This window comes from Carassius auratus, chromosome 13 (genome assembly GCF_003368295.1).
Source record: "Carassius auratus strain Wakin chromosome 13, ASM336829v1, whole genome shotgun sequence".
NCBI lineage: Eukaryota > Metazoa > Chordata > Actinopteri > Cypriniformes > Cyprinidae > Carassius > Carassius auratus.
This window is the reverse complement of record NC_039255.1, coordinates 13745426-13758523: the sequence shown is the minus strand read 5'-3', so window position 1 is coordinate 13758523 and position 13098 is coordinate 13745426. Positions and strand designations below refer to the sequence as shown.

General features: G+C 42.1%; 1 protein-coding gene across 7 annotated transcripts in view; it reads right to left on the bottom strand.

The window, feature by feature from the left end:
- LOC113112727 (zinc finger SWIM domain-containing protein 8-like) overlaps positions 1-13098 on the bottom strand; it is a 40876-nt gene that overhangs the window by 15574 nt on the left and 12204 nt on the right. For 5 of the 7 annotated variants that reach the window (XR_003293470.1, XR_003293469.1, XM_026278512.1 and 2 more), the window contains 18 exons: positions 11696-11803; positions 11271-11352; positions 11050-11170; positions 10580-10781; positions 9927-10102; positions 8574-9768; positions 8170-8301; positions 7896-8075; positions 7453-7636; positions 7236-7334; positions 6979-7103; positions 6383-6671; positions 6085-6237; positions 4198-4420; positions 3776-4065; positions 1900-2123; positions 1310-1801; positions 782-1016 (listed from right to left, as the gene is read on the bottom strand). Coding sequence is in view for 5 of the 7 variants with exons in the window: in XM_026278512.1 (XP_026134297.1) it covers positions 782-1016; positions 1310-1801; positions 1900-2123; positions 3776-4065; positions 4198-4420; positions 6085-6237; positions 6383-6671; positions 6979-7103; positions 7236-7334; positions 7453-7636; positions 7896-8075; positions 8170-8301; positions 8574-9768; positions 9927-10102; positions 10580-10781; positions 11050-11170; positions 11271-11352; positions 11696-11803 (4510 nt within the window). In the remaining 2 variants the exon portion in view is untranslated. The remainder of the gene's footprint in view (positions 1-781; positions 1017-1309; positions 1802-1899; positions 2124-3775; positions 4066-4197; positions 4421-6084; positions 6238-6382; positions 6672-6978; positions 7104-7235; positions 7335-7452; positions 7637-7895; positions 8076-8169; positions 8302-8573; positions 9769-9926; positions 10103-10579; positions 10782-11049; positions 11171-11270; positions 11353-11695; positions 11804-13098) is intronic. The other 2 variants (XM_026278515.1, XM_026278516.1) reach the window with 2 other exon arrangements.

Sequence of the window (13098 nt, the reverse complement as noted above, 5' to 3'; positions counted from 1 at the left end):
AACATGACAGCCACTGTGAAGAATCACCCTTACAAGGAATAAAACAGCTATTCAAAAGCCTGATTTGGCACTCTCATGCAATTATAAATCATTTAAACTACATCGGATGAAAATACTAGCTATTCATTTCTAGCAAATTTCTGCATTTGCTCAGCATTCATCTAACATCACTGCCATTCCGGCAAATACAGGGGTAAAGTGTTCCTGTAATTGTTCCCGGGTCGCTAGATTTGGCACTTTCACACTGCCAGTGATGACCCGGTATATGTGCGTGCTTTCACACACAACCCTTGAAGATCCCGTAAAGACACGTGACATCAGCGCGTGACGTGTAATGCACGAGTCGACAACGCTTGGCACGTTATACTTTAACTGAAGCAAGCAAACGATCTCTGAGTCAGCGCGGAAAGTGAGGAACTAACTGATCTCTGCTTCATTACAGTTTGCACATATGTTTTCGTAGCGAATGTTGATCTTCCTTCAAAACAGCCGGTAAAAGAGTCGCGCGATAACGCGCGTCATCACTTCGATACGGAATTAGATCTGGCTTTTGTTCACACAGCGCTCGTTCCGGATCGATTACCGCAATGTTACTATGTCCCCGACCCGGGTTCGATTCGGTAATCAATTCCGGGACGTGGTTGCTTTCACACAGAAGGCGACCAGGCAATGTTACGGGAATATTGCGGGTCCGACGTGCAGTGTGAAAGGGGCTTGAATAACATTTTAACACAAAAATAGTTTTCCTGTTAAGATGGAATTTAAATTAATTAGATCTTACCTGCAACAGTAGTGCTAAGGGCTGCCTCTGCGGTATGGTACGGGTGGACAGCGATCTGAGTCATGGACGGCATTGGAACTCCAGGAAAAGTGACAGCGGTCGCTGCCATAGGAGGATGAGGGCCAGTGGCTACAGAAAATGGGTACTGAGCACCAATAAAAGCAGGGTGCATTCCCTGAGAAGACAAACAGATGCTCTTAAAACCACTTTGATACGCCTTCCTGGAGTCATACACCTGCCGTCAGAAAATTAAAAGCCACAAAATCAAGTTAATCCAAGAGAACAGTTGTAAAGATCATCATAAACATAAACAAACTGGTAGGAGTCTCTCTCCATTTATATTCTGCCAGGAATACTGTGCTATGCATCACTGACTGCCAAGTAAGAGTCTGTATTAGTGCTCTAGTTTAATATTTAGCACCTCCAGTTAAATACAGACAAATGATATTACAGACTGAAATATAAATTCTAAGCACAGATATTTAAAACCCATAAATCATATCACAAGGAAAGAAAGAGAGCTCATACTTGTGGGTAGGCCGCCCCAGACACGGGGAAGACAGCAGGACGGGGAATGTGCTGAAGGGGGTGGCCCAGGTACTGCGGGGTGCAGACCGTAGGCAGATGGGTTTGGATGGTGGTGTAGGGATGCAGGCCTTGCGCGTGTCCCATGGCTGAGCCAGGCAGCGCGTGTGACTGGTAGATGGTGGAGCCAACAGAAATGACAGGAACTACAGCGGCTGCAGTCACTGTTGTAGTTACAGTTGAAACGCCTGATGGGTCCAAGGCTCCCGTGTTATCCAGGATACCACAGCTTCCCTCGGGTGGCGTTCTCCCTGCTCCACCATTGGCCCTACAGCGGCCGGATCCCTCTCGCTGGGACCCAGACCCTCCACCCACTGTTTGCTCATACAGCCAATACCACTGGTGAGCCACCTCGAACAAGACCTCAGGATAAACACCACCTCCCTTTGCAGCCTCCTCAACTGCCATGCAAGCTTTCTCCAGCATCACATTATCCTGAAAAGAAAAGAATGCAGAAAAGTGTTCTTTAAAGGCAACAAGCAAAAATGTGTGGATTATGATGTACAATGAATGCAGGCTTTGCTGGACAATACCTGCTCCTTGCACTGCACCAGGGCTCTTTGAATCTCGTTGGGGTTGAGGGCGTGAGCGTGAGGCAAGCAACTCAAAGCCAGCTCTGCCGCAGCACGCACCATGTTGGGATCCCGTGCTCGCGATGCGCGGTCTGCGAGTGACGCTACCTCCGGAGGGGTGAGGTGCCCGTCCCAGCATTCCACTAGGATGTTGAGGGCAGCACTCCCAATCTCCATAGCCTGGCCTGTGAAATCAAGACAAAAGAATTTCAAACCAAACAAAAGGTAGGTTTGCCCACCCATTTCCTAGCATATTGTATTAACTGCATCTATCCTTTTATTGTATCTATTCATCCACATCTATCAGACCATGTACATCAACCAGTACATCTATCCAACATACACTGCCGTTCAAAAGTTTGGGATCAGTAACAATGTTTTTTTAAGAAGTCTCTTCTGCTCATCAAGGCTGCATTTATTTGATCAGAAATACAGGGGGGAAAAAACTGCAATACTGTGAAATATTAGTGCAATTTAAAATTAAGTTTTTCTATTTGAATATACTTTAAACTATACTTTATTGCTGTGATCAGAGCTGAATTTTCAGCATCATCTCTCCAGTCTTCAGTCTCACATAATCCTTCAGGAATCATTCTAATATGCTGATTTAATATTACTATTGTAAACAGTTTTGCTGCTTCCGATTGTTTTGGAACTTGTGATTTTTCTTTGATGAATAAAACAAAATAAAAAACAGTATTTACTCAAAACATAAATCTAGGGCTGGGGGATATATATAAACAAAAGAATATCGAATATCGTAAAAAAATTTAATTAGTGCACAATTCTCAATTTAAACTGTGCAGCTGAATGAAATAAACTGGGATAAGTATTTTTTATTTATTATTTTTTTAGCTAAGAACTCAAGGCTGTCAATGTTCTCTGGTTTAAGAAGCTCTGTGGCATTAAAATATATTCCAACAGTGTTGGGCGATATGGTCATTTTTCAAATCGTCATATCATCAGCCCCTGACATGATATTATCATGCATGGGTGGAGAAAGAGAGAGACTCTTTGTTCTTGTCATAGCATAACTATTTGGTGTTTTAAACTGCACAGGTGTGCGAGAGAGAGCCTATAGAAAAAATATACTTTCAAACATACTGGTAAAATAACGTTAAATATAAAAATACTGTATTTAAAACAGCTAGTTCATATATAGTTGGACACAACTGTCATATCACACGTCCGGTGACAAATCTGCCGCATCTGCATATGGAAATTATCTAAATGTTCTGCAGAATCAGTCAACAGCTAAAATCAATAGTAGATTTCATTTAAAGCCCAACAGTTTAACACTAATATTGGGCATAAATGAACACGTTAAGCTTGATGAACACGAAATGAACACGAAAGCTTGTGTAGTGGAGACTTGAAGAGCAGTCCGCAATAACATGTTTCCGGTTTTTGATCGGCATCAGAATGTTCGGCACATTCGTTTGGGAAAGTATGCTTAAATTTGAAATATTCGACATACACAATATTTTCAAATTTTACATTGTTGTCAAAATTATTGTGATATTATCGTTAATATTCAATATATCACCCAGCCCTTTATACCACTCCATTTATCTACCCATATCTAGCCATTAATTTTTATCCATATAAATCATTATCTGTACATCTATCCATATAACCATCTCAATCCTCCCATATCTGTCTACCTATCCATCCATTTTTAATATACTGAAGTTGAGTATTATAGTACACTTTCACTCTGAACTGATACCCTGAAGCAAGGTTTATGAATTTTAAAGATTACATTAGCATTTCAAGGGAAGAGTCATAAATCATATTGAAGTTTATGATCCCTGCAGATTACATAGTCATCCCTCACCTGTAATCCAGGATACATGCGAGGAATACGTCCTTGACAGCCAGTTTGGAGACACAAAATTATGCAGGCCGAGGGCATACAGGCCAATTTCAAAGGCACACAGATGCAGGTTGCGGTGGGGCCCTTGATGCCCTCCGCTGGCAGAGGGTTGAGTGAAAATGGAGGTGGAGCTGTTTCCACCAGCTTTAATCAGCACAGTCTTGGCCAGCTCAAAGTAAAAATGGGCAGCTGCCTCAGACGGCTGGTTGGGCACATGTGGAGCGTGGCTTTCAGGCCGGCGACCTTTATACCTAAGAGGAAAAGAGGCAATGTGTGACAAACTGTAGGCCTCAAAAAGAGATACTGATGTACAAGCACCCAAAATATGAGACCAAATCTTTAAAACGGGCAATGAGGGTAAAAAGGGCGAAGGCTTGTCTCACCTGCTGGTGTCAGTACTCTTGGCTCTGGCTCCTCCTCCAGCTCTGCGTGAGCCGCTGGATGACGATGAGCCAAGTGAATCAGAGGAAGAGCTGCTAATGCTGTCACTGTCCTGGCCCCTCCCCCAGGAAGCTGCAGTCCAGCCACCTCGAAATGGGCGTCGACTGAGAGTAGGAGAGCTGTCTGAGGTGGTCTCTGGAGCACTGCTGTCAATGCTTGCCATGCCTGAGAAAACAAGGCAAAAGAAACATGTCACAAACACAGTCTCAAATTTCTTCAAGCAAGGTTAAAAAATATGTAAATAAATTAGTAATATATATAAAATAATATTATATTTGAAAACACCACAGTTCAATTTTCCCTTCTCTTCGGAGTGTTACAAGCTCTTGGTGCATTAAGAAGATCTGTAAAGTTGCAAAGACTAAAATTTCAAACCCAAATAAATATTCTTTATAAAAGTTAGGACTCAACCTCTCCTTCCTAAAATGGCTCGTTCTAACGCGCCACCACATGTCTATGTCACAATATGGGAAGTTTTGCATAATGCCACCCAAATGTTCACGCATGGAAAGGCGGCATAACTTTTATTCTCGCTGTTGCCACTGTGGCCATGTTTTGGAGATGCTGTGCGCTTCATTGTGAAAGCGAAACTTCTTTGTTTGGCCTTCCAAAAGAGGACACAACTACAAATCCGGTGGTTCAACACTGTTCCGGAAGAGTTCAACCCAAATATTCAGATGTGCACAGCACATTTTGCGGAGGATGAGGACTGTTTCCTCTGAGAGTAGCCTACAATACAGGTGTCAGTTTCTATTAAATAGGGCAGTTCAAACTGCAAGGACATTCTGGCGCTTCTGACACACAGCCTGTAAGTACATTTTAATGTTTAAATCATTTGCCACTGATTATTCAAACTCGATATTTGAGCAGTGTAGAGTTACGTTAAAACTTGTGTTTATCGTTTCTTAGATCACAAATGCAGACATGGTTTTATGTTTACGCAGCACACTACGCAACACAACACGTAAAAAGACACTGTAAGTCATTATAATCAGTAATTATGTCCCCATTGGATGCAACAATGCCTTGTTTATAATGGGTTTTATTGTTTTTGTTTCATCGCACCGGGGCATGGCATGACAGTATGTTAAGGGGTGTAACATTTCCGTTACACGCTTGAGGTATTCAGCCAATCACAAAACACTGGATATCTGCCCAATCAGAGCACACCTCGCTGTTCAGACCAATGAGCCTTGTAAAAATCTATGGTTTCAGAAAGGCAGACATTGAGGAGCAACAGCAATGTACATTATAAAAAGCAATTCATTATGAAAAGAATGTGTTTTTTTAACCTTAAACCGCATAATCACACTGCACTACACCAAATACGCAAAATAATGTTATTTTTAGCAACGTCATTTGACTCCTTTAAAATAGTTTTGGGCAACGATTAATCGCATCCAAAATATTATTTTTTTGTTTCCATAATATATGTGTGTGTGTGTGTTCTGTGTATATTTATTTTGTATATAAATACAAATAGATTATTTTCAAAATATTTTATTACATGAAAATATATATTTACATTAATATTCATTTAATTTATAAATATATTTTATATATAAAATAATATATTTTTCTTAAACATACATGTATTTATATACACACAATAAATATACACAGTACACACACATTATGTAAACAAAATCTTATTTTGGATACGATTAATCGTTGCACAGCATTATTTGACAAACATTTTTTTTTTTTTTTTAAAGCTAGCGGGTTAATAATTTATATAAATTGTATGATTTTTTGGACAGATTTTTAACCTCTTGTGACAAAAATAAACAACACAGGTGCTGCATCAAATGTACTCCTCTGTCTCTCACCAGTGTGTTTCTTTTTCTGCCGTACAGGTGATCCCCAGCAGCGCGTGCCATATGCCCCGCGACCCCCCAGTGCCAAACGACTGGGCACAGTGCCCTCAGGCTTGAAGGGCGCAGCTTCGCTCTGCTGCTCACAGGAGGTCGACTGCGCACCCTCTGCCAAAACAAGTAGTATGAAATGGATAAAATTAAACTTGGTCACTACCGCCTACACAAGAACCCAAAACAATAATATTTCAGCAGTGAATTCCCCTCTGAAATTTAAGTGTCTACTCATAACACTTTGGTGGATGTGGTTCACCTTGATCTCTGTTGTCTGCGATGCCCTCTCCTGTTGCTGCACTCTGAACTCCACTACCCACTAAACCGCCCTGCTGCCCCGCCGCTCCCCCGCCAGTCACGCCCTGCACAGATGATGTTGTTGCAGCAGGCGTGTGCTTTGACACCCCTCCCGTGGCTCCGCTGGCACCATGAGCGGCATGTTTGGATGGGCTCTTCTGGCTACTTGTGGCTGGTTTGCTAGAGTAAAAGGAGCTCAGAGTCTGAGGCTTATGGGTCTGGCTCTCACGATCCAGGAGCTTGTCAAGAATCTACACAAGGATGAAATCAAACATTAATCGTTTAAGCCATTCAATGCATTTTAAACATGATAGCATGGCTAAGGCTCTTAGCATAAGTATGGATGTTCCTAAAGGGATACGGTTATTTTAAATTGTAATAATATTTCACAATATTGTTGATTTACTGTAGACCTGGTGAGCTGGTAAGACATTTAAAAAAATCTTAACCTCAAACCTTTGAATGGTAGTTTATATTCCAGTCCGTTCACATTGCTTCAGAAGACTGTAACTTTAGCAGATGTACTGTATATTGCATGAATAACGTCAAAACACTTGCCTTTTTAAGCTTGCTTTGGTCATCTTTATAGGTGATCATTAGTGCTAGAGCCAGGTCTCCTTTCTCTCTCCGTGTCCCTTCACACAGCAGAGGATGCTCTGCCTCACTGACCGTTGTCTTCATACCTAAAAAAAAATAAAGATAATAAGAAAAAGAGAGACAATTGAAACACAGAAATAAAAGAAAATATTTATCAAAACACATTCGTGCTGGTTGGTTTGGTGCTTTTTTTCTTCTTCGCATAAATTGATTCTTACCAAGAGCTGCTACAGCTGCCTCAAACCCCAGCTCCTCATCACCAGGCATTTCATTGTTACGGTTCCTGCTAGGAGGTCGAGACCCCGTGGGAGAGACCACTGCAATAGGCAAGTAAAATAATAAAAAAAAGATATACATGAAAAACGAGCATGGGGGATTTTGGGGCTTTTAAAAAACATTTGTAAAATTGTGGGAAAAGGTAGATGTGCGGCTTACCAGGGGTGCAGAGTACGTCAAATATGAAGCTTGCCAGCATGAGGGGCAGAACCGGACGATAGTCGCAGAAGTTTCCATCACGGAGCTGCTCTGCTCTGTCCCTTATAGAAGTCATTTCTACAAGACCCAGAGGAATCTTCTTCAGCAGAGCCACCACCTCAGACTCCTGATATGCCAGCTTGACCTAACATAAGAGCACAGTAGCTCAGAATTATGGCACTCAAAATACGTCACTGGACATCAGGCATCAAAACATTACAATGCATTTTTATTTTGTGGTGCAAGTTACAAAGTGTACATTTGGGTCTCATTTACTAATGTTAATGGTATTATGATATTAGGCACTTCCTATATCGGCCAAACTAGTGACATACGCAACAAGAAACTAAACTGTCATACTAGCAGGTCACTGGATAATAGGATGAACAGAACTTCTGCTTTACCTCCAGAGCTTTAGTAGAAGCCGGCGGTCTCTGCAGCTCCAGGGAGAACATGCCAGTGTTGAATGCCAGGTTATGGAGCTCAAGCCTCTCACTCAACACAGTCAGAAGGAAGGCTACTTTAGACAGGGTGTTGGTGGCCACCTGTGTCTGTTTAATGGTCGACACCTTACTCTTTTTACCCTAAACAAGACAGGAAGAGATTCGTTTCCAAAGGTGAGCACAAGCATGATTGTACATCACAGCTGAAACCTCTAAGAAAACTCTGTTTCACTACCTTTGTCTGTGGCTGCTCCACCTTCAGGTCAGGAGGGTTAGCCAGCAGATCTCGAGCAAGATCAACAGCCAGTCTGCACGCGTCATTACTATAGCCATGAGCATAGAGAGCCTCCGCACAGGCAAAAAGTATCTGCAACACAACATTTTAACATTGAAAACCTAAAATTCAGCACAATCATATCTGAATGAAATACAATTTTAACCAATAAAAAAATATATATATAACTGTGGTCCAAAATTAGCAAAACATCAAACAAAAAACTAAAAAAAAAATGTTAAAACATAAATGTAATTATAAATTATCATTTTTATTTATGCATCCAAGATAAATTAGATAAATTTCCCACTGAGACAAAAGTTAAGAAGATACATGGCTACATGTATAAAAAAAAAAAAAATCACCTCCATCCTGCCCTCTTGCTCCAGAGGTTTAATCCCAGCAAAGATGTCTGGCTCTTCTTCATGGTTGCTGTCTGCAACCCCTCTATCTGCTCCCTCTTCTGATGCGGCACTGAGGTAATACGCTTGATAGTCATCTTCACACACAGCATCTGCTCCTGCTGCTGCCTCAACTGCCTGAGGCCCTGAGGCCCCTGAAGCCCCGCTTCCATCTCCCTCTCTGCGACCCTGCTGAGCCTTGCCGAGCGCTGCAGAGTGCCGAGTATCATCTAAGGGGTCCTCATCTCCTCCGTTCTCATCCAGATCTGCCTCTGCTTCCACCTTTTTCTCCATAGCTACCACTACTGGAATTGCAATGGAGCAGGCATGGGCATCAGCAGCAGAGGGCAGCACACGTTTGGTCTCGTATGCACGCTCTTTTGAAGCGTTACCACTGTATTTGAGTGGCTCTCGGAGAAGAGGACTGGGTGACGGCAACATCTCTGGTGGAGGCGGCAGGAAATCAAAGGTGTTCGAGGCCTCCGCTCCAAGCGCCAGACTGGAACCATCATCCAGACTCAGCTCAGCCATGTCAGGCTCCAGAGAGCTGTCCTCACTGCTAGTTCGCCGTTTAGCATTGGGGTGCTTCCCGCTGACACCACTCGAACTTCCACATGAGCCCTTGTTGCTTTGTGTAAGCTTGGCCTTGCTACCAGCTGATTGAGAGGAGCTACTGGCTTTATACATGCCTTTACCTCCCTCCTGAAGAGAGAGAGAGACCCTTCCACCCAGACAAACCAGCACGCCTCCACTATTCACAACTGGCACTCCTTTCCTCTTGCTCACAATGGTCTCCTTAGGGCGGACAGCCACCTCCTGCTGGGGAAGATGAGAGTTGCACCGTGGCTTTTGTTCAGAAGAAGTACCTTCTGACGTTCCACCGCGAGCACCTTCTCCTGGTTCCCCACTGGTGCCAGCTTTATTGCCCCGCTGCTGCTGCACCATCCTGACCCAACAAAATGAGGCATTTTTCTTATCCGCGCCACAATAGGTGATGCCAGGTAAAGGGTAGGCCACTTCCCAGTTGAAGTAGCAGCACTCTACAGCTGGTTTGAAGCCCTGGAAGAGTTTGTCGAGAGACTTGCGGTGTTGCCCCCGTTTCACAATCTCTATTACCTTCAGGTGCCATAGCTTTAGCTGGGCAGCAAGCTCCAAACGCCTGAAGAGACACAAATAGACAAGCGAAGGAACATTACCCTACCTAAGTGGTGACAAATACAGCCAGAAATCTTTAAGTTAAGGTATCCTAAATCAAAGTCACAACAAACATGAATCATTAGTTCTTCAGAGTCTAACCGGCTCTTCCTACTTGCTCACCTCTGGGGACTCATGGTAGGGTCGAGCACCGCCAGTCTCCATAAAACAACCATTTCATCACACATGCTGGCACACGCATGTGCTGCAACCTCGGTCTGGCCATTACTGCGACCTGTGTGCCCGCTAGCACTGCTGTGGGAGGCCGATGTCCTCACACTATACCACCAGCCAATGATCTGGAGGAAATACAGAGGGAGCAGTACACTATCATTACAACAGTAAAGTCAGATTAAAATGCATTCAGACACAGTCAAAAACCAAACATAAGATTTCCTTTCTGTAAATTAAGAAAAAGTTAAAATATGAGGTTCTAAGTCTAATAAAAAGAAAAAAATGCTATATGGACACTATACTTTTAAAAATTAGAAGAAAAAAAATCTATAAATTTGAAATGCTTCATTTTTTTCCCCCAAATGGCAGAATACATTTAATAGAAGTTTTAGGATATTATCTCATTTTCCCAAAACAAACCTGTATGCAATAAAAATTAGGAAATTACTATTCACAAACATTTGGCTGTAAACATTCCTATGAATTTGCTATGGTTTCATCGCAGGCACAAATGTGACAAGAGTTTGCATCAGGATGATGCGATGTTGTGCACATGACACCATCACCCTGGTGTGTGAAGTGAGGCCGGGTCAGTTATTTACCTGTTCATAGGTGAGACACTGTTCGGTGAGGATTTCTAACAGAGGCGCAGCATTGCTGTCTCTCCTCTTAAACATCTCTCTGACGATGGACAGAAGGTTCCAGATGCCCTCTGGCTCTCTGCCTCGCAGGGGCCTCAGCAAACAAGCCCATTCGGCAGCTGCCGGAGGCTCAGTGGATGACAGGTACATGGAGTTCACATCACTGAGAACAACAAGTGACAAAAGAACAGTTAGTTCTGTCTGTTTGCTGTTCATCTTCATCCACACAACTAAATGTGTTAAGCCATTACAAATTTGAGGATGTTTTTAATTTTTAAAAAGTGAAAATTTGTTTTATAGGTTTAACAAAACAAAATCAGTGAAAAAGCACCCCACAGGGAACCTGCTCAATTACGCCTGATGCTCTTCTTCAGAACATAAATGATATCAGGAGATTGTGCTACAGGCAGTACCAGATGGGAAGTTTTTACCTAAACACAACAGGTGATGGGCCACAGAACTTGTGCAAGGTCTTCTTTATGTTGTCACTGAGGGTGGACTCATCTAGATACCAGGTGCTCTGGTCAGAGGCTGAAGGGCCAGCAGTAGGGTCTTAGAAAAGAAAAAGGAGGATTTTACAAGGTCCTCGAGTCTTCACATTGAACAAGAAATATAGAAATTCAATAATTGTGGTTTGTAGGTCAGTCCATACCTGGGGCTCCACACACTGTGTTAATAGCGGTAGACTGGGAGGACAGAAGCTCATCCAAAAGACGCTGAGCTGTCGGCAAGATCTGCAAATACAAAATGAATCACAAAGCCAGAAATTAATGTATCATTAAAAAAAAAAAGTTTTGTTCTAAGATACTAGGTACTCGAGAAAAGGAAGAGAGATTCCGTCAATACCCTATAATAAATGTTTACATATGTAATAAGGAGATATATATATATATATATATATATATATATATATATATATATATATATATCACACCCTAATAAGCACAATGAGGCAACTGTGAGCATTTCATCACAGTTATTTAGAGCTGTGCAACAACAGGGAGGAGCTCAGAGAAGCCGTGAGCAACGGGGCCATCTCTACAATTTATAAAAACTAATAAATAATGCATGCCTCACCTGCTGTGGGAGTTCACTGATGAGGTATTGTGCAAACTTCTGGAGTTGATCCCGCTGTAATCTGGACAGGGACTCTGACACAGGTGCTCGAAGACACACTGCAGAAGCCTGGAACCAAAGACATGCCAAGAGTCACTGACATTCAAGCTGGCACTGGCCGACATCTAGAACTGAAATCAAAGCTTCAGTGCTTTAACTCCCACTCACTAGTGCAAACTAAACCAGGAGCAGGCTGCTCATTAGCAAATACACTGTGCATTTCTAATGTGTCTGGAGACTTTGATGTCTTAAGGTGGCTGCCCCTGTGTGCCATCACCTGGTACTCTCCTCCAGCATGAGCAGGAAACCCCTCATTTGCAAATGGCCCATACATAATATATGAGCTCCAAAAAGACACGCTTTGAGCCCATCAGAGCTAATTCTCTCTTTAGCTCATAGTGAGGTTATTAAAGAGAATGTGTAGCATCCCGTGGGAACAGTATTGTGAGCTACTGGAGTGAAATGTGCTGGTCGTGTCCGGGAGATGGAGGATGGGGAGGAGAGCAGGACCTGGAGAACTTAACAGAGGAGGAAAAGGAGGACGGAAATGTTTAGGATTCCTGGACAATATCCCCAGTATGGCTGAGTCCGGGAATAGCCACATGGCCGAGAGTCTAGCTCTATGAGTAACCACATACTTCCTTACACAAATTCAGATTAAACTATCTGAAAACATCTCCCCGAACATATTGTAACTCAGAATTTTTCAAACTTGATGCTAAAAGACTGCTATTATGATGATCTGGGGACCCAACACTCTTCCTAAAATAAAAATAAAAATAATACCAAGTAACACCAAGATCATAGGTTCAGATCCTAGGGAATCCATTATTATCAAATCAAAAAAAAAAAAAAAAAAGTTTAGTTTGAGAAAATGCAAGTCACTTTGATTAAAAGTGCCTGTCAATGCATAAATGTAGATAATAGCGAGTTGTTTTTTATGTTTATAATAGATACAAGACACTGTGTGAAAGACACCTAAAGCATTATATTAGAAAGACATTACTGATTGCAGAATGAAAATGGAATAAAAATGAATGACAAGATTACAAAACAGTTAAAAGTTAGAATGTTTGAATGCAAGTTGCAACCAGTTTTAACCAGCACAATTAGGATAGTATTGATGCGAGTTTAGTTGAGAGGACAGTCTGACAGCTCACGAGTCACGACACATGAAACAAACCACACAATCCCACTCAAATAGTTAAAGGTCACAGTGATGATAAAGAACAAGAAGTCTAATGACTGACACAAACAGTTTATTACTAGTGCATGCCTCTCTAGCTACTAAATATACAATATCTAAATCCAGTAGCACTACAGTCTGTTTGAGTTCAACGCAAGGTATCTTCTAGTCTTGTTCT